At 55.3% G+C, this 19225-nt stretch overlaps 1 protein-coding gene across 4 annotated transcripts; it reads left to right on the plus strand.

Moving 5' to 3' along the window:
• Positions 1-234: 234 nt before the first annotated feature.
• On the plus strand, positions 235-18482 carry AMOTL2 (angiomotin like 2). 4 transcript variants are annotated; one of them, XM_042956464.1, is made up of 10 exons: positions 235-282; positions 3657-4442; positions 7072-7378; positions 8385-8529; positions 8927-9019; positions 12955-13250; positions 14024-14331; positions 15116-15333; positions 15906-16079; positions 17085-18482. In XM_042956464.1, the coding sequence occupies exons 2-10, from the start codon at positions 3709-3711 to the stop codon at positions 17141-17143; spliced, it is 2334 nt and encodes a 777-aa protein (XP_042812398.1). In that variant the 5' UTR covers positions 235-282; positions 3657-3708; the 3' UTR covers positions 17144-18482. The 4 variants fall into 4 exon arrangements, with proteins under 4 accessions (XP_042812398.1, XP_042812399.1, XP_007087460.2 ...); XM_042956465.1 differs by having other exon boundaries at positions 15909-16079; XM_007087398.3 differs by lacking the exon at positions 235-282 and adding an exon at positions 900-1034.
• The last annotated feature ends 743 nt before the right edge of the window (positions 18483-19225 follow it).

Here is a 19225-nt window from a genome sequence, read left to right on the forward strand (position 1 = left end):
GGATGATAACAGAACTCCCCGGGAGGATGATTGGGAGGGCTGACCGGGATGACGAGGCGAAAAGCGGGTGGTGGCACACCGCGCGCACTGCGTAAATTTAGGGGTGCTGATTACTACTTTTTTCCGGAAGAGTTGGACAGAGCGCCTGGCGGCGGGTGATTCGGTTGGTTAGGTGGATCAAATTAACCAGAAGATTTTCAACTCAGATTCACACTTCCTGTGGAGACAGGCCCTAAAAGAGCTGGCGAAGGTGTTTGTAAACAATAACAGGGCAATTCAAAGGTCGCCGCTGACGGTGAAAGCAGTGGGGGGTTAGGGAAGAGGCTCCAGGGGAAGCAGTCTTCTCTTCGCCGGGGGAGGAGGGGCTGGTAGGATCCAAGATAGGCAGGTGTGGACACCTTTGCGGTCTTCCTTCCCTTGAATACACACATACAGACACACGCACGCGCGCGCGCGCATCACCCCCCAAGCCCTCTCCCGCAGCAACACCCAGAACCCCTCAGCGACACACGATTGCCCATCTTCCGGCGTCGTCCCGCCGACAGGGAAGAAGGAGTGAGTGGAAGGCCGGACGCAGTTGGGGGGCGGTAATGGCCGAGGGGATTAATTCTTCTCCCGCAGCCCTGAAGGCAAAGCGTGGCTGTGGCGTGGGGAGAGGCGCAGTGCGTCCTGGAGGGCCCTGGGCCGCGCGGGAACGGAGCTCTGGGGCCGGGCGCCTGGCCCGCAGCGCCGCCTCCCGGGAGGAAGGCGGGGGCCGGGAGGAGGGAGCCGGAGGAGGCGGAGGGCGGAGGAGGGCGGCGCGCTGAGAGGTTATTTGTGGTTCGCTTTGATCCCGAGGGGGAACCTGAAACTCTCACATTCCTGGCATAGCAGCCGCCTCCGGCGCGGGCCGACCCTGGGGCTGCGCGCTGGGGCCCGAGCGGCCAGAGCGTCGGCGCCACCGCCTAGTGCACACCTCCGCCGCCGAGCTGAGCTGAGCGGAGCTGGGCCGGGTCGTCGGGTCTGACTGCGCCAAGCACCCGGGGGCCGCAGCGGTAAGGAAGGCCGCTCGGCGCTTCGGGGAGCGCTCGGGTCGGGAGAGACGCGTCCAGCCGAAGCCAGAGCCCCCGCGCAGCCCGCTCTTTTCTGGGAGCGGGAGTCCGGCGCTCTAAGCGTCCTCGGGATGCAGTGCGCCCTTTCCAGGAAGCCGCGGGGGCTACCCGGGACCATTCCTCGCTGAGGGCGCTCTGCAATGCGCCTGGGTCGGGGGCTCTAGCTGGCGCGGGGTCCCCTGGGGCTGGGAGAGGGGGCAGCCTCTGGGGAGAGCGTTGTCATGTGTTTTGGGCCGTGGGTTGAAGACAGCGGCGCAGAAAAGGGCAGGAGACGCCGCTTAGGGTTCAAGTTGGGCCCTGGGGCTGATCTGGTTGGTTAGGTGGGGATTACAGGTGTCTTTGCCCCCAACTAGTCCAAGAATTCCTCTTTGTCTTCCTTGGAAAATCCTCTCTGGAGCCACTGACTGGCTCTCACTTAGAAAGAATGCAGCCGGCCGTCCAGCCCGGTGACGTCAGCGTTGGAGCATTTGGAAAACAAAGAGGGCTCGGGAGGCTGGGAGGGAGGCGGACCCGCGACGCTTAAAGAACTCCGTGGGCCTCCGGCTACCCTCCCCTGCTCGCTCTAGGTGCACCGGCGGCCTCCAGGTGTTCGTGGTCGGCTTGGAGTCTGGGTAGGGCGGGATCCCTGGCTGGGGTGCAATCTGACTTAGGGACCGTCGCTTGGGTTCCTTAGGCGAGCGTGAGCCCCGGAGGGAGCCGGAGTTGCGTGCTTACTTAGGAAGGGGGTGGGGGTTCAGAGAACCAGGAGCGCTGGTGCAGCAAAGGTGCACGGCCCGGGTCGTGGTCGCAGATTTTAGTAAGGCCTCAGCTGAAGGGATGTGCATCTGAGGCGTCTGACGGGGACAGATTCGGATGAGAGGCCCCGGAAGTGTTCCCTGCTCCCAGGCACACCGTTGGCGGAGAGGAGACCAGGAATCTGTCCAGAAAGCTCTGCATTCCCCGGTCTTTCTCAGCAGGTTTCAGCCCAGACTGATTACTTTAGGAAATGCCCCGCAGATGAAACCTTGGGGCGAATTGATTCCAGTTTGTTTTGCCTCTGGTAACTCTGGAGTCTTGCATCTCCAGCCTCCTGTGTGTAGGGAGAAGGGGCCGCATGGTGGGGTGCCAAGAAGGATGGGTACAGAGATGCCTTCCAGACTCCACTCCCTCTCCTCATTTCTGGGCAGCCAGGAGGAAGGAGCGGATTGGGAATGGCTGCTCTGCCAACCTACCAAGCCCAAATAGCAGCAGGGCACTGGGGCTAGTTCTGTGGCGGAGGAGGCGCCACGTTCTGCCTGCTCCCCTCCCCCCATACACAAGGACCTATGGAGATATGGTTTTGTTTGGTTTTCCCTGAATCTAGTTTGGAGGTTTGTGTTGGAGGAGGCTGTGGGAAGGAAGCCAGGTGAGGTGGGCGGTCTTCCAGGACATGAGCCACTGAGAGCCCAAGCTCAGAAGAGAATATCTTCCTCAGGAGATAGGATCTCCCTGCATTTGAGGCTTCCAGGCCCCAGCCCCAGGTCCCTGCAACCAAGAGCCTCTCCCTTGCTCGCTTACGTCTCCAATTGGCTCAAATGGGTGTTACTGGTATCAAAATGCTGAGTGCCCATCCCCTATGTGGCATAGGACCGTTGAGGTCTTTTCCGATGTACCAAGTGCGTGTGTCTGTGTGTAAGGGGGACGGTCATAAAATCAAAGACAGGGTGCTACCCTTTCTTTTTCCTGGAGCATCCATGCGGTTGCTGTCAGCACACAGACTGTGTGACTTACCTGCACACCTGGATGAGTGGCACCTTTTTGCCTCAGTTCACAAAACCATGGTCCTACTGTAGCTTCTCTTCTTTCATCGCATATTCAGCAAACCAGCATTTTTTCCTTTCTCCTGTTCACCTTGCAGAGTAACTGCCAAGGTCATCCCATGACAGGGAGGGCTCAGCATGGTAAAGGGTGGCGAGTTAACTGCTAAGACTAGGGCTTAAGCATGCAACATTCTAGAGGGAGCTAGGGGCAGTTTGCCCAAGGCTTTTACTAGGCTGGACTCGTTCTTTACCACCTGCCAATAAACTGGGCCCCTGTCCATCCCTAGACTGGCCTGCTCCGTGGTTATGGCTGAACTACCCCTGCTCTGGAGTCTCTCATCAGCCTTTTCAATGGGAAGCAGACTGCAGGAGGCTGGGGTTCCTGGGTGATTGATTACCCACTAGGTTACTGTGTCTTTTTCTTTAGACACAGTAAAGATGCAGCTATGCCTCCATACTAAGTGTGAATATGATGGTATGGCAACCCTTTGCTAAGGATTCACAGTGCACCAGGAGCTCAGCAGCCATTGCCTCATTTAATTTTCAACTCCATGAGCAGGCATTATTCCTTACATTTTTCTGATGGAGAAACGGAGGCTCAGAGGTTAGGCAACCTGCCTTTATCAGTAGGCGGCAGCATTGGCAGTTGAACCCAGCCTTGCGTGACCCTCCATAGCCTTGCTCTTTGCCATTCTGCTTTGGACCAGAGTGTAATGGAAAGTCTCCCTGTTCCTCTCCCAGGTACTCCCACTGATTGCTCTTCTTTCTCTTCTCTTGGGTGCCCTAGGGCCAGGTGCCACCGGCCACTGTTCAGGCAGGGGTGTGCAAGCCAAGGAAGCATGAGGACTCTGGAAGACTCCTCGGGGACAGTCCTGCACCGCCTCATCCAGGAGCAGCTGCGCTATGGCAACCTGACTGAGACACGCACACTGCTGGCCATCCAACAGCAGGCCCTGCGGGGTGGGGCTGGGGCTGGGAGCACAGGGAGCCCCCAGGCCTCCGTGGAGCTCTTGGCACCCGAGGACACTCAGGTGCTACAGCAGGCCACAAGGCAGGAGCCCCAGGGCCAGGAGCACCAGGGCGGTGAGACCCACCTGGCAGAGAACACCCTCTACCGGCTGTGCGCACAGCCCAGCAAGGGTGAGGAGCTACCCACCTATGAAGAAGCTAAAGCCCATTCGCAGTACTATGCGGCCCAGCAGGCAGGGCCCCGGCCACACGTAGGGGACCGGGATCCCCGAGGGGCCTCCGGAGGCAATCGGAGCCAGGATGAGGCGCTGCGGGAGCTGAGGCACGGGCATGTGCGCTCCCTGAGTGAACGGCTCCTGCAGCTGTCCCTGGAGAGGAATGGTGCCCGGGCCCCCAGCCACATGAGCTCCTCCCACAGCTTCCCACAGCTGGCCCGCAATCAGCAGGGGCCCCCACCCAGAGGCCCTCCTGCTGAGGGCCCAGAGCCCCGTGGACCTCCGCCTCAGTACCCACACGTTGTGCTGGCTCATGAGACCGCCACTGCTGTCACCGACCCACGGTACCGCACCCGCGGGAGCCCACACTTCCAGCATGCTGAAGTCAGGTAACTGCCCACCCTGCTCTTTCAAGCTCTTGACCTTCTTCCAGTGTAGTTCTCCCCAGGGAGATGCCTGGAGGAAAGTAGGACTTAGCCAAGGTCACATGAGAACTTAGTGGCATCTTTTGCTTTAACTTGGAGATGGATACCATTGTGTAATTAGCTGTAGCGGTCAAATAACTAAGGTTCCCAGAGGGTACAAGTTACAGCAGGGGGTTAAAGGTTAGGTTTTCAAAAGAACTTGCTAAAGACAAGGGTTGGGAATCATCGCCAAACTGTTTCCAAGCTAAGTGGCAAGAAAGTGGGACCTCCTTCTCTGGAGACTCTTAAGACCAAGTGGACAGTTTGCTTTCTGTGATTAATGGAGGGCATTCCTAACTGGAGGCAGGAAGGACCAGATGGCCTCCTTAAAGACCTCTCTGTGTCCTACACCAGGGCAGGAGCCGCCCTGTCACTACCATTCATTTCCTTTCATGTTTTCCCACATGCTCCAGGTGGCTGGAGCCTGTAGCAGGAGAGGACATGGGGTCCGGGCAAGCCCCTTTCTGTGGAGCCTTGGAAAGGGCTGCTGGGGGATGTAGAACTTGATTCTGAAGCCTTTAGAGGATGTGATTTGGCTTACTTCTTTAAGAAGGCCCCTCAGGCTGCATGTAGGGAATGGATTCTAAGGGGCAAGAATGGAAGCAGGAGACCAGGAGGAGGCAGAAAGCCCAGCTTGCAGAAATACTGGTTCCTAGAAATGAGGCTCTGCCCCAGGCTTCTGACTTGGCCCAGCACCTTCTGAGAAGCTGACACACACCCTTCATGTCACACACTCTGCATCTCCCCCGCCGATGGTGGTCCAGGAAACCCCTGAATCTGCAGACTCCTTTCCTCTGGAGCCTCAGGGTCGAAGTCTTGTTCTCTTCATTCTTGCTGAGTCTTCATTTAGTCACCCACTTTCCCACCGCTTGGTCTTTTCCTGGGATAGATGCCTTTCCTTGCTCTCGAGAAATGAGTGACGCCATGGTGTTGGTATGGGGGAAGTAGAGGACGGAACCCTATGGGTTTTCTCCAGCCTCCACCTCTCGCGTCCCCATCTTATCTCCTTTCTCAGGGCTTGGTCAGGGAGAGTTTCGGAAGCTGAGTCGTGGGTTTCTAGTTTTGGAGCAGCCTTATTGAGCCCTGTCAGGAAAAGATAATATCGTGGAAAGGAAGTAGACCGCAGGAGAACAAAAAAGGGAGGGAGGGGGAGGGGCAACAGGGGGAGGGGGGGCCGGAGAGCAAGTGTGAAGGGAAAGGAGACTATTCTTCCTCAGAGCTAAGTCATCCTCAAAGAATGCCAGTTGTGTCTGCCTAGCCCAGTGCAGGGGGAAGAAAGTTTGTGAAGCAACCCTGAGAATGCCACATTTAGCAGTGCAGGGAGAGTTTGGACATTCCAGTGGAGACCTTCTGCTCAGCTCTCACTAGGAGCTCTAGCTTAGGCAGTAAGAGAAGCAGATCTGCCCGTCCTTTCGTTTCAGCTGATCAGAGAAGGCTTAATCGTTGGGAACTAGGGGCAGGGACTTTTCTTTCAGCCTAGGGTCCTAAGAGGAGCCGGGGAGGAAGGGCATGAGTGCTGAGGGGATGGACCCAGAAGTGGAATTCAGCTCTCATGTAGCTTCTGGGGCCTGGAAAATTCCTGGTGTAACTGAGGAAGTCTGTTCTTTTATACCTGGAGTCACAAGGCCCCAGCAAGTCTCTGTGACCAGCTTCCACCCCCACCTCCACGGGGTTCTGAGGAGAATGTTGCACCATTGCTAGAGGCCAGTAAAACATTGTCCCTAAACTCAGGGTATTGCGGTAGTCCAGAGGTGGCCCCATCTAGTGTGTGGGTCACATTTACTCTATGAAGACAATAGGCTGCAGTTGTCAGTAGGAGAGGTAGAGGATGTGCCACCATTGTGGATCATGTGCTGTAGGCCCAGCACTTGCCAGGCTTTGTGTTGCCTGGTGAGCCCCGTGAGGCTGGAGATCCTCACCCTCATGATTTAGCAGAGGCATGCTGGCACCCTGGGGATTTGAATGCCTGTTTTGTCAGACTTTGGAGCTCAGACTCTTACCCTGACATCTATCTCACCACTCTGCCCTTAGCCACAGTATTCTAAAAATGTTTCTGTGAAGGGTGATGGGACCCAAAATAGGAGGGAGAAAATGTGGATGTGCTACACTGGCAGGTGCTAGTGTAAGAGGCTTATAACAGACAGAGGGGTAGCTGCTGAGGCTCAGCCACCAAGTGGCCCAGGGGCCTGGAAGACTGTGTGCTCAAGTCATGATTGACGTGGCCTCCAGACCCAAAAAGAACCTTGTATGGATTAGAAAGGTCAAGTGTGCCTTGTTTAAGATGCCTTATTTAAGTACTGGTTGCTTACGAGGACCAGGACTACTCAGGCTGATCCCCAGGGCCTTGACCACAGTAAGGCTGGGCATGAAATAAGCATCCTGATGTTAACCCCCTCTAGCCCCATTCCCTTGGCCCTTGAGGGTCTTAGGTAGACACTGTGTGGAAAAGGCCTCCTCCATTATGCCAGGAGGGCTGGGCCCACTCAGGGTTGCTCAGCGGTGTGAACCATGGGGGTCTATACAGTCTCTGAACACTGTCTCTTCTGTTCCCCAGGATCCTGCAGGCCCAGGTGCCCCCTGTGTTCCTCCAGCAACAACAGCAGTACCAGTACCTACAGCCGGCCCAGGAGCACCCCCTGCCACCACATCCAGCTGCTCTCAGCCATGGCGCCCTAGGCTCCCTCAGTCCACCTGAAGTGGAGGGGCCAGCAAGCAGCCAGGCGTCTTCAGCCACCTCGGGCAGCGCCCACCTGGCCCAGATGGAGACTGTGCTGAGGGAGAATGCCAGGCTGCAGAGGGACAACGAGAGGCTGCAGAGGGAGCTGGAGAGCTCAGCAGAGAAGGCTGGCCGCATTGAGAAGGTAGGCCTTGCTGGGACCTCAGAGGGGCAAGGGGGAGCTGGCCCCCACCCCCTCATGCTTCCTATGCCCTCCCTCGCCAACTCTAGACAGCTGGGGAGCAGCCGCAAGGCTGGCAGAGCAGGCCTGGAGTGTGAGCAGTTGCTGGCCAGTAGTGATTAGAAAGAGCCCATTCACCAGCTCCCTGCACACCCTTCCCCTGCACACACCCCCTCCTGCGGACACCTCCCACAGAGAGCCCTTTGTGTCCCCCACACAACAGTAAGTCTGTTCTAGGCTGGCCCTGGCCAAAGAGAAAGCCCCTCCTCTTGGAAAAAACGAGCTACTTATTGGAATCACAGGCCAGCTCAGAGCACGTGCAGAACCTGCCAGCAGCCAAGTGGGAGGGGCAGTGGGGGTAGGCTGGCCCTCTGCAGTGGATGGTGATGGCTAGAGGAGGAAATACTCCAGGCAGAGGCAGTTCAGGCTGGGGTCTGGTGCCCTGTTCCTCAGTGAAGGTTTACCAGCCGTGCATTCAGCTTTGACAGGTGGCCTCAGGCCTCCTGTGACTGTCCTGTGGAGTCCGAGGTAGCTCAAACCCCGGGACATGGCTGGAGTCTTTTTGTGCCCCCTCCTGGTCCACTGTGCTCAGATTCTCAGTAGGAACTGGACAAAAGTAAAATGCATCTTTCTGGATGTTGGGTGCAGGAAAGCTGTGTTAAGTCACTTGAGGCAGCCACTTCCAGAATACCTGGCCCTGGGTTCACTCAGCATCTGGACCTTGGCACAATTGATGGGACCCTCGCTTGCTGGTTCTTGTAGTCTGATTCATATCTGGAGGCCACAAGCTTCTGACCATCCCACTATAGCCACCTGGATATTTTGCTATTGCTTTTTATTCTCTCCTCTCTCACCCTTCCTGATGGAGAGTAGCAGAGCAGCCTGGGCCTGTGGAGGGGACCTTGATTGCTACCCACTCGCAGGGATCTCTCCCCTTCCTTCACCTCTTCTGTCTGCCTCTTTCTTGCAGCTGGAAAGTGAAATCCAGCGGCTCTCTGAGGCCCACGAGAGCCTGACCAGAGCCTCTTCCAAGCGGGAGGCCCTGGAGAAGACCATGCGGAACAAAATGGACAGTGAAATGAGGAGGCTGCAGGACTTCAACAGGGATCTCAGAGGTGAGGGAGGTCACCCAGGTGAGGGACCTGGGTGGGGAGCGTCTCTGGAGGGCTTGATCCCTCTGTTCCAGGGAGACATTCAGAATCTCTGCTGTCTGCAAAAATAAGTGTAAACTGGCTTGGAGGGAACCAGGCTGCAACTCGTAGGGGGCCACCTTGACAGAAGGATGCTTGTCTCTGTTCTATGCCTTGGAGCCTCTTGGGGGGCCCCCATCTATGTGGCTCAGTGCTCTCTCCTCATTAGGCCCTCAGCACGCCTGGGGGCTTCCCTGTCAGCCCATCCCCAGTTTGGACAGCGCAGCCCCACAGACAGGACCTCAAGGGACACCCGGGCAGGTAGTTTCACCTGATACTGAAACATCTTTCCTGAAAATATTTTTTCCTTCATTTGAAACAGAGAGATTGGAATCTGCAAACCGCCGCCTGGCGACCAAGACACAGGAGGCCCAGGCAGGCAGTCAGGACATGGTGGCCAAGCTGCTTGCTCAAAGTGAGTAGGGGTCACATGCAGATGCCTGGACAGATGTGTGGGTGGCGAGACTACAGCAGTGACTGTGGACAGGGAGGATTGGCCCTCCTGCTTATGAAAGCAATGCTTTGAGCATAGGATTACTAGATGCCTACTATGCACCCAGCACTGGACTGGACTGGCTGGGAGGGGTGGCCTCCAAAGAATAAGATCTGGTTCCATATTTATTGGAGAGATCAGTGGATACAAGAGGGACAGCTGGGGTGCAGTGATTTGCTGAGCTGTGGTGCTGTGTCAGTACAGTACAGTATCCTGCAGGATTGAAGGTGTAGGGAGCAGGGGGGAGGCCAGATCGCCCTGGAGGCAAGTAAGAAGAGAGAGAAGGAATGTGAGTTTCCTCAGGAAGTTCCAGACAGCAGAAAGGTTGGGGGTGCCTGGTTGGAATGTGAGAAGCTGGGGTGCATGATGCAACTGGGCCATAACAAGGTGTCCAAGTGGAGGTACCTGCAGATGACCAAAAATGGGTTCCTCGAGCTTAACCAGCAGGTGCAGTCTAAGGAAGGGGTTTGGGAAGCTACTCTAATGGGTGGTGGAAGGCTTCTTGAAGAGAGTGGATGAGTTCACCATTGACTAGCCTTTTCAATCAGTGATTTATTTGTTCTTTAGGAGAACCATGCTAAGCACCTATCATGTATCTGGCAGAGGGTGGGAGCAGGCCCTGGAAGGTACAGCGGCAGGAAAGTCAAGAGAGAGGGGTTGAGCTTGAGAAAGGAGCAGGGCCTTCTAACCACAGATTCAAGGGAACAAGGGTGTCTGTGGCCCTGGAGATTAGTGACTGAGAAGTCTCCACTGGCCTGAGAGAGAGACTGAGAAGTCTCCACTGGCCTGAGAGAGAGGCTCTGGGAATGGCACGGGAATGGCTCAGGTGGAGGTGCCTGGAGTGGGAGAGACAAAGGAAGCCCTGAACACCTGGAAGAAGCTCTAGCAATCCGAAGTTCCTATTGTGCCTTTGTGCATTTGCAGAGAAATGGAATGGGGGTGGCTGGTGTCCCAGGTGAGGGTGGCTTTGAGGAAGCCTACTGTGTGTGTGAATGGCCTGGATAGTAGGGGGTGTCCAGAAATGGAGAAATGGCTTGAGGACTGAGTTCTGGCTGGCAGCACCTCCCTCCTCAAGGAAGGCTCAGAGCCCTGGCCGGGGCTGCCCTGGACAGCGAATGGGAGAACACGACACTGACCGGATTGGGGGGTGGGGGTGGGCAGGAAGTAGGATAGGCTGTACTGAGCAGATTGAGGTGGCAATGGAGGTGATGATGCTGGGGGAGGGCGGGAAAGGAGCAGCCCTTCGTGTAGCCCTTGGGAGCTTGGGCGGTGGGGTTGCTGGCTGTTGGCAGAATGGGGGCCTCCTGCAGGAGGGCAGGCTTTGGGGGCGCGGCGCCACAGAAAGGAAGTAGCCAGGCAAGTTTCTGGGAGCCAGCAGAAGAGGGACGGGGGGAGGGGGGAGGCCGGCCCGGAGGCGTTTCCGCTCCCCAGAGAGCAAGCGCCAGGCTGTTCTTGGCTCCTCGCTGGAGCCATTAATCTCACAGCCGCGGGTGACCTGGATGCCTGGCATTCCAGAGCCGGGCTGTTCCGCTCTGGGCCCGCCCCCCCCCCCCCCCCCCCCCCCCCCCCCCGCCGCCGCTCCCTCTGGGACAAAGGGAGAAGGCCCAAGCCGGTGGGGGCCAAGCCCGTAGCTTTCTCCCGGGCTGAAGGCGCATCCCCCCCCACCCCTACTGCGCAGCTCGCTCTGCCTGCCTGCGCGCCCTTGGCACCCTCCCATTCTCCCGGCTCCTCTTCCACCCAGGCCCAGGGGCTCTCCTCCCCAAACAGTTTCATCCTGGTGACTGAGGATGGCCAAGGCTGAGGCCTCTTCAGCCCCTGCCAGGGCCTTAGAGGTTGTGCAAGGCAGCAGGAAGCTGCCAGAAACAGAAGACTAGGTCCCCCCACTCCACCCCAAGGGCTGAGGAAAGCCAAGCAGCTTTTCCTTGTTCCTTGATACCTATGGAGAAAACACAAAACTCCAGGGAAAATGTCTCTAGTTGACCTCACTTTTTTTCTGGGGTCAGTCAACAACTAGGAGGAAAGCGTGATTATTGTCACCAATGCCACCCGCTTTTCATACAGACAGATCTGGCTGCTCTGGTCTGTGTCTCCCTGGGGATCTGGCTTTGAGTCCTGAGGCCTCACTTTCCGAGTTCTGTCCCTGTTAGACATTTGCTTCTTGCTGGAGACTCGGGTTCTGGGGTTCTAAGATGGGGCAGCCATGGTCAGACTGGGATGAGAGGCTGCTGCCCACAAGCTCTGTGAGCTGTAGGCTCTGTGAACACATGCAGGAGGGGGTCATTGTTTCTAGGCCCAAATCCCCAGTCTCCTCTCTCTGCCAGCCCCTCCACCACACTCATGAGATGCCAAGTCAACAGTCAGCCCACTGTGGATGCCTCCACTTCAGTATTATTGAGTTTCCTCATCTTTTTTCTCCACACCAAAGAGTGAGGCCAGCCTGGGCCCAGCCTTCAAAAATCCGGAGTGAGTCAGAGCTGACCTGGGTTGACTGTGCCCTTCTCCTGCTTCAGGGCCCTGAGTAAATGAATCCTCCCTCTGCCTACCCAGGTCCCCAGCCTTAACTCTTCTATTCCAGAACCTGTATTGTCCCTTGTGATAGGTATTTAGCCACATGTGGCCCAAAGATTAGAACTAATTCAGATTGAATAAAAAGAAGAATTTCAGTTCCTTCCCCACACTTCAAGTGCTCAATAGCCATGAGTATCTAGTGACGACTGTACAGGTTAGCACAGTATAGAACAGGTTTATTACAGCAGAAAATTCCACTGTACTGTGATAGTGCTGCTCTAGGGACAGTGCCTTTGAGTTCATCAGGCAGGCCCTGGAGCCCACCCCCTTCTACTCTCCAGTAAGGCAGGCAGCCCACACACTCTTTGCGGGGCTAGCCTGGACTCCCAACGGGCAGGTGCATGGAAGGTAGATTTAAGCCTAGAGTATCAGCTAGAAGACTGCGTGGTCTGGCTTGGACCTTGCTTGGCCCTGCAATGCGGTGTGGGTCTCTGAGCAGAGTTCTCTTGGGGAAGGAACAAAGATGATTTAAAAATCAGCTTAGCTAGGACTTCAGCCACAAATCTTTGGACCATAGTCATTTTTATTGTGCCACAAAGGTTGCATTTCTTTATAAGCCTGGTCACCTACCCTCTCAGTGGTTCCCCCAGACCAGGGAAGGAAATGCAGCACTATTCTGGGGAGCCCTGGGTCCGCAGAATGTGTCCTGGAGCTCAGTCTGGGAGGCCTGTGGATATGAGGGGCACCCCACCACAGCCAGAGCAGCCTGGTCCTTTGGAGGCCAGGTTGACTCGGGTCCCCGCTTTAGCAGCACCATTCACCTGTGTTTCTTCCCCAATATGTTGGGGGTCACACATCCTACCTCGAGGGACCATTATGAAAGGCTATTATACAAAGATGTGTAAGTAAGTACCTGGCTCATGGTGCAACCAGTGATGCTTCTTCTCTTCCCTGTTCCTTCATTCTTTCACTTGAATGATGGCCATGTCACAGTCCACCTGAGCCTTCTCATCTGGAAATAGGCATCACACTTCCTATCTGGCCAGTCTCTAGCGTCATTGTGCAAAATTGTGAATGTGGTTTGGAAATGGTGACACCTGGCACAAGTGGACAGTGTTTGGGGCTGCCCATGTCCCAGTAGAGAGGCAGCACAGCCCAGTTATTACTGCAAGGGCCCTGGTCCAGTGCTGTCATTTATTTGTGACTTAACCTGTTCCTCCTCCATAAAATGGTAATGGAAATACTGGCACCTAACTCCTAGGGTCGTTGAGGCCCAGCATGTGGTAAGCGCCCAGTGGGACGAGCTAGGGCGGTTGCCATCACAGACTGAGCCCCACACCTCCCTGCAGGCTATGAGCAGCAGCAGGAGCAGGAGAAGCTGGAGCGGGAGATGGCCCTGCTGCGCGGCGCCATCGAGGACCAGCGGCGGCGTGCAGAGCTGCTGGAGCAGGCTCTGAGCAACGCGCAGGGCCGGGCCGCACGAGCCGAGGAGGAGCTGCGCAAGAAGCAGGCCTACGTGGAGAAGGTGGAGCGGCTGCAGCAGGCCCTGGGGCAGCTGCAGGCGGCCTGTGAGAAGCGGGAGCTGCTGGAGCTACGTCTGCGGACACGCCTAGAGCAGGAACTCAAGGCCCTGCGTGCGCAGCAGGTGAGCTTAGAGACCTGTGGTGGCGGCAGAGGGAGGGCAGTATCTGAGGAGGCCGGTTCTGAAGGCCCAGGAGCCCCTGCCGAGATCCAGGTGGAGGCCTCCTTGGAAAGCGGGGTGATCTGTGTTCCTTGCCCCAGCTCCTGCCAGCCACCTTAGCAGAGGCTTTACCTCTTGGCCAGGTGCCGGTCTTGGGGACTCAAGACCTGGGCTTCCGTGCTCCACAGCAGCAGGGGTTGGCATCCTTGGTCTCTAGAGAAAGTAGCTCAGGAGCCTTGATGTGGAAGACTAGCCGGCTCTTACATGTCTCCCCAAGATGAAGAGGGCAGATGGTGACCCAGATCCTGAGTCTTTATGCTCGCTTTGGGCTGTGTTACTAACCCTGGTGTTTACAAACCAGATAGAGTTCTATCTCCACTCCCAACCTTACCCTTCACACAGAGGTAGGGTGACCAAATGTCCAGGACTGCCCAGGTGGGTCCTAATTTACGCCAGTTGTCGCAGTGTAATTATTAAGAGTACCCATTTCCCAGTTTGGAGGATACTTTCTGTGGTCCCCTATGCAAGGCAGGCCTGATCTTTCCTATACCCTTGGCCACAGGGGTGTGGGGAACCGTAGCACCTGCTTCATCTTTGGTGGCAGCAGGGTGCTGGGGTGGGTGTGCCGGGAAGGGCAGAACAAACCTGTGCATAGGTGAGAGTCCTCCTGTGGGCGAGGACCAGTGGCTGCCACGCCCCAGCCTCCGCCCTTGACCACAGTGCTCCCTTCTCTGCAGAGACAGGCAGGCACCCCCACAGGTGGCAATGGCAGTGGTGGGTCCCCGGAGCTCAGCGCCCGGCGGCTGTCGGAGCAACTGCGGGAGAAAGAGGAGCAGATCCTGGCACTGGAGGCTGATATGACCAAGTGGGAGCAGAAGTATTTGGAGGAGCGCGCCATGAGGCAGTTTGCCATGGACGCGGCTGCCACAGCTGCCGCCCAGCGTGACACCACTCTCATCCGACACTCCCCCCAGCCTTCGCCCAGCAGCAGCTTCAACGAGGGCCTGCTCACCGGCGGCCACAGGCATCAGGAGATGGAAAGCAGGTTGGGTCTTGGAGGCCACCGGGGGTGGGGGTGGGGGTGGGGGTGGCCCTGTCCAACCCCTGCCATGCCCTTAATCCCTGATAAACACTCCTCTCCCCATGAATGAGGCTCAGCAGTCTCTCATGCTTCTGGGCTGATTCCTGTGTGTTTGGCTCACCAGGCACCACACACATGTTCTCTCCCAGAGACTCCTTGGTCTGCCCGGGAGACCTTGGCTGTGGAGGTACTGGATGCTATCCAAGGCCCTGGCCTCTATCTGCTCCCCCCTCCCCCAGGAAATCAGAGAATAAGACTTTCCAAGTGAATCCACACCATGTACCACCCCAGAAGGAATGTGGACTGGGTCCCTGCCTTGGGGATAGCTAGTATTTTCTCTCCAAAAAAGATCTCAGAGGCCCTACAAGATTTCTGTTCAACCTATGTCTGACTCAAAAGCACAAGCACATCAACTGAGCCCATTTGATGGTCAGCAGCTCAGGGGTATTGCCCCGCGGGAGAGGGATTGTGCCATTGCTATCATCAGATGAATCCAACCCACCCCTTGACCTGCCTTTGCTGGCATAGGAAGGGCCCAGTGTCTCATGTGCGGGAGGTTTTCAGGGCTTCAGATTTCAGAACTGTGATGGCATTTCTAAACCCCACCCCCCACCCCTGGTCCCTATTACAAGGACAAGAGAATACATCCTGGCTCCTCAGTGGGGAGGGCTTTTTGTCCAACTTTTATGAGGTGGAGGCCGCTGGATCTGTAGGTCTGACCATGTGAATGTGGCCTCTCACCCCTCAGGTTGAAGGTGCTCCATGCCCAGATCCTGGAGAAGGATGCAGTGATCAAGGTCCTACAGCAGCGCTCCAGGAAAGACCCTGGAAAGGCCACCCAGGGCTCCCTGAGGCCCGCCAAGTCCGTGCCATCTGTCTTCGTGGCTGCAGCGGCAGGGAACCAGGGCTGGCAAGGTCTCTCTTCTAGTGAGCGGCAAGTGGATGCCCCTGCCCGGCTGGCTACAGGTGAGACGAAGCAGGTGGGGAGCACAGGTAGAAGAGTAGGTTGCTTTCAGGCCTTTGCTCCCAGAACTGAGGCTCAGAGGAGCCAGGGTTTCCTGACCCCTTGCCCAGGGGAGCCAGCTTACCGTCTGGCTCCAGTAACCACAGCTACGGCCACAGCTATCCTGCTGGTGTGAAGAGGCATGCTGTAGTCCCCATCCCCATAAATTCCATCACCGTGGATCCTGGCCACTTGCCATCTAAGCAAAAATAGGGCTTCCTGTGCAGATGTACCTTCCAGGCCAGCTCTTCCACTTCTTCATCTGAGCAGATGCCACAGAAATTCAAGAGTCCCTGATGCTTCTGAGATTTCATCTGCAAAGAAGGGTTCTGCTACTTAAAATGTTTGGAAACCAATGCAACCGATAGTTATCCCCATTTGGAAACGGGAGCATTTAATCTTAATCGAAGTTCTTACAAATCAAGAGCAACCCATACCACCTCGCGCCCCCAGTTGGTACAGTTAACTTCAGGTGTTCTTCATGGGGCTACAACTCGTGGGCAAGGCAGTAACTCTCAACCTCCTTCCTCTCCAGCAGACAGGGCCCCTGAGGAGGAGCCAGTAGCCGCAGCTCCCCTCCCTGCCCATGCCAAACACGGGAGCAGAGATGGGAGTACCCAGACCGATGGTCCCCCAGACAGTGCTGCCGCTTGCCTGGAGCCCGACAGCCTCCTGGGGTACAGCGGTGGCCAGAGGACAGCCTCACTGGGTAAGTCCCTCTTCCCTGGGCTTCTGTGCCAGGCAGGGCTGAGGGCGCACTGGGGTGTGAACTGGAGCACCAGGCCCTTTTTTCCCAGACCCCTCGGGCTCATGGCCCACTCTGCAGGGGGAGCAGTGCACAATGATAGGCCGGCAGGGTGAATGTGAGGGCTGGTTGGATGTGTGAATAGAGGAACTGAAAAACCCTGATCACAGACAGATCCTGAGTTCAGAAAGAAAGCGCCTATGTGGGGGGCACTTTGCCTCCTCTTTCGTAGTCTTCCTTACATATTTCATTACCAATCTAAATATCTAAGGTCATGGAGCTTGGCGAGTTACCTGACAACAATCTCAGGGTAGAAGAGTTTATTTAAAAAGAGTCCAAGACACAGACATTTGAGAAGATGCCTTTTCAATTTTTTGCTTCCCTTTCACATTAGCCCTTGCATGCTTGCCTGTGCCTTGCCATCTCAGAAAACCACAGGCACAAAAAGAATGCTGCAGCCTCCTTCCCTGGGCCCCCCTCCCTCCGAGCCTCCAGGCAGTTTAAAGTTAGAAACAAATGTCATTGGACACTGATAGTCTGGATGGAGAGCCTGTGTGGGGGGTGGGGGCTGAGCCTTGTGTTTGGGTGGCCAAGTTAGAAGCACCTGGGCAGTTGAGGGGGGGAAAGTTGGTGAAGAAAGATCCTATCTTAAAAATGGGTGAGGATTTAGTGGTGCCTGGATGGCTCAGTCGATTAAGCATCTGACTTGGTTTCAGCTCAGGTCATGATCTTACGGTTTGTGAGTTTGAGCCCCACATCGGGCTCTGTGCTAACAGCGGAGCCTGCTTGGGATACTGTGTCTCCTTCTCTCTTTGCCCCTCCCTGGCTCTGTCTGAAAATAAATAAAATTAAATTAAAATGAATGAATGAATGAATAAATAAATAAATAATTTTAAAAATGGGTCAGGATTTAAAAGAACAATCTTGTAACGCTCACTGGCGTTTGCCTGTGCTCTTGTCTCTCTCCAGACTCTGTCGCTACATCCAGAGTCCAGGACTTGTCGGACATGGTGGAGATACTGATCTGAAGGAGGTCGTGCCTGGGGACTCCAAACCATTCCCTGTCTCCTGCCCTCTGCCGCTGTCAGCCATTCCAGCAGCCCCTCCAACTGCTGCTGCCCCACTTTCCCCAACCAGGCACTCATTCCCATTGACCGTCTGGTGCCCGGGGCTTAGGAAGAATACTGTAGGGGTGAGGGGAGCTGTGAGAGCACCTGCACCCAGAAGACCCTGCTTCTCAGCCCCACATCCCTCCTGGGCCCATGCAGAATGAGGATTCCCAGGCTTACTGTTGGGGTAGCAACTGGAAGCCCAGAAGGGAGCTGAGCCCTCTCTGGACCCCCAGTTGGCACTCAGGCAGGGAGGGAGGGGATATCTTGGTGTGAGGGGCTGGTTGCCCCTGGACACCAGTAATAGGTCAGCTCTGCTGTTCCCCTGTGGCTGAGTGTGGTCCCTGCCAACCTCATCTGCTCCTCAGCTCCTCATTGCCTCCTTGAAATCATGGAGACTTGGCATCTTTTGGGGACTATTGAGGGTGTTAATCCTGCAGAAGCTACAGCCTTGCCCCCTCACTCAGAGTGGGGAGGGGCCGTTTAAGTGGACTGGGATAAGCTGTGCAGATTGTATATATTCCCCTTTCTTGTGGAACAGAAGATTGAAGTGTGCCGCTTCAGATCTGTCCCCTCTCTGTTCCCCTGTCCCTGCTGCCACGGTTCCTGTAATTGCCAACCAGCCTCCCAGCTCTCTCCCCTTCTCAAGTTCTTGGCCCATGGATTTTGATACTGGTTGATCCACATGATATTGCTGTCTTTTCTTCCACCTTAAGCCCTGTTTTAAATGCCCATGGACCCCTGTCACCAGCCTCTTGAAATGGCTCCACAGCTCCTGTCCCTGGGACGTCCTGTCAGTTTGGTTATGAACCCTGAGCCAGATGAAATGAGCCGTGGGGGCCTTCCCAGCTCTAATTCTCTTGACGGAAACTGGAGAAGTTGCCTTGTTCTCATCAGTCTTTGTTCCCACCTGGAGGGATTGGGAGTGGGAGTATGCTGGTGAAAACTAGTCAGTGAGCTACAAGATGCGACTCACATCGTCTTCTGAATGGAGCCCCCATCACAAAATGGCAGTCATGAGGCTGGCTCCTCAAGCTACCGGTGAGCAGCGCCCTGAAAAGCAGGGCCAATGCTTTCGAATTAGAGCAAAGCATCCATGTAACAGCCTGCCAGCAGCAGTGACTTTGACTTCTGGTCTTACAGAGTCCCCTAGCTCAGCCCCAGGACCCATTGGTGGGTTTTAGTAGTTTGTCTTGACTGTTTTTAGTTCTCCTTGAATCTCTGTTTTTTTCCTTTACTGTTTTTAGGTTCGGTATGTGTCCTTTCATTCCCATGATTCCTCAAGTTTCCTTTTTAAACATTTGCATTTGCTGGACAATTGCATATTTTTTTACATCCCCCTACCCTTCTTTAAAGCTGAAAAATACATTTGGTTCATGTGCATTGTTTACAAAGCAAAAAGAAAAAAAGAGAAAAAAAGGCAAAAAAATATTGTGAAAGAAAAAAAACAACTTAATATATTTTGGATTAATATTTGGTATTTCTTTTAAAGTATTTTTTGTGCTGTGAACATTTTCTGCCAAAGACCATGATGTGTGTCTGTATGTTTAAGTTATCGTAAATATTTAAAATGTAAACATGGCTGTTTTGTTATGCCACCCTGTACCAGGATTGCTGCTGCATTCCACTGGGTATAACAGTATTTTAATAAAAAAATAATAATAATAATTAAAAGTGGTGTCTTAGCCCAAGTGAGAGGCTACATTGGGACGGAAAGAGGGAAAGGAAAGGGTTGAGGATTTGGTGGGCCACCCATGCACTCTTGGCACTGAACAGAACCCCCACTGCTACTCCCCCTCCCCATATTCCTGAGGGTCTTGGTTCTTAAATATTTGACCATATCCACAAATGGCAGCTCAGGCTTGTTGCTGTTTCTCAAACACAAGGAATGATGGGTAGTTTGCATTTTCAGACTGGGATACCAGTGGACAAGGCAGGTCCATCCTTTTTTGCAAGGCTAGGATGATCCCTAGTATCTCGTCAAGGATCCATGACAAGTCC

The sequence above is a fragment of the Panthera tigris genome, chromosome C2 (genome assembly GCF_018350195.1).
Source record: "Panthera tigris isolate Pti1 chromosome C2, P.tigris_Pti1_mat1.1, whole genome shotgun sequence".
NCBI classification, from domain to species: domain Eukaryota; kingdom Metazoa; phylum Chordata; class Mammalia; order Carnivora; family Felidae; genus Panthera; species Panthera tigris.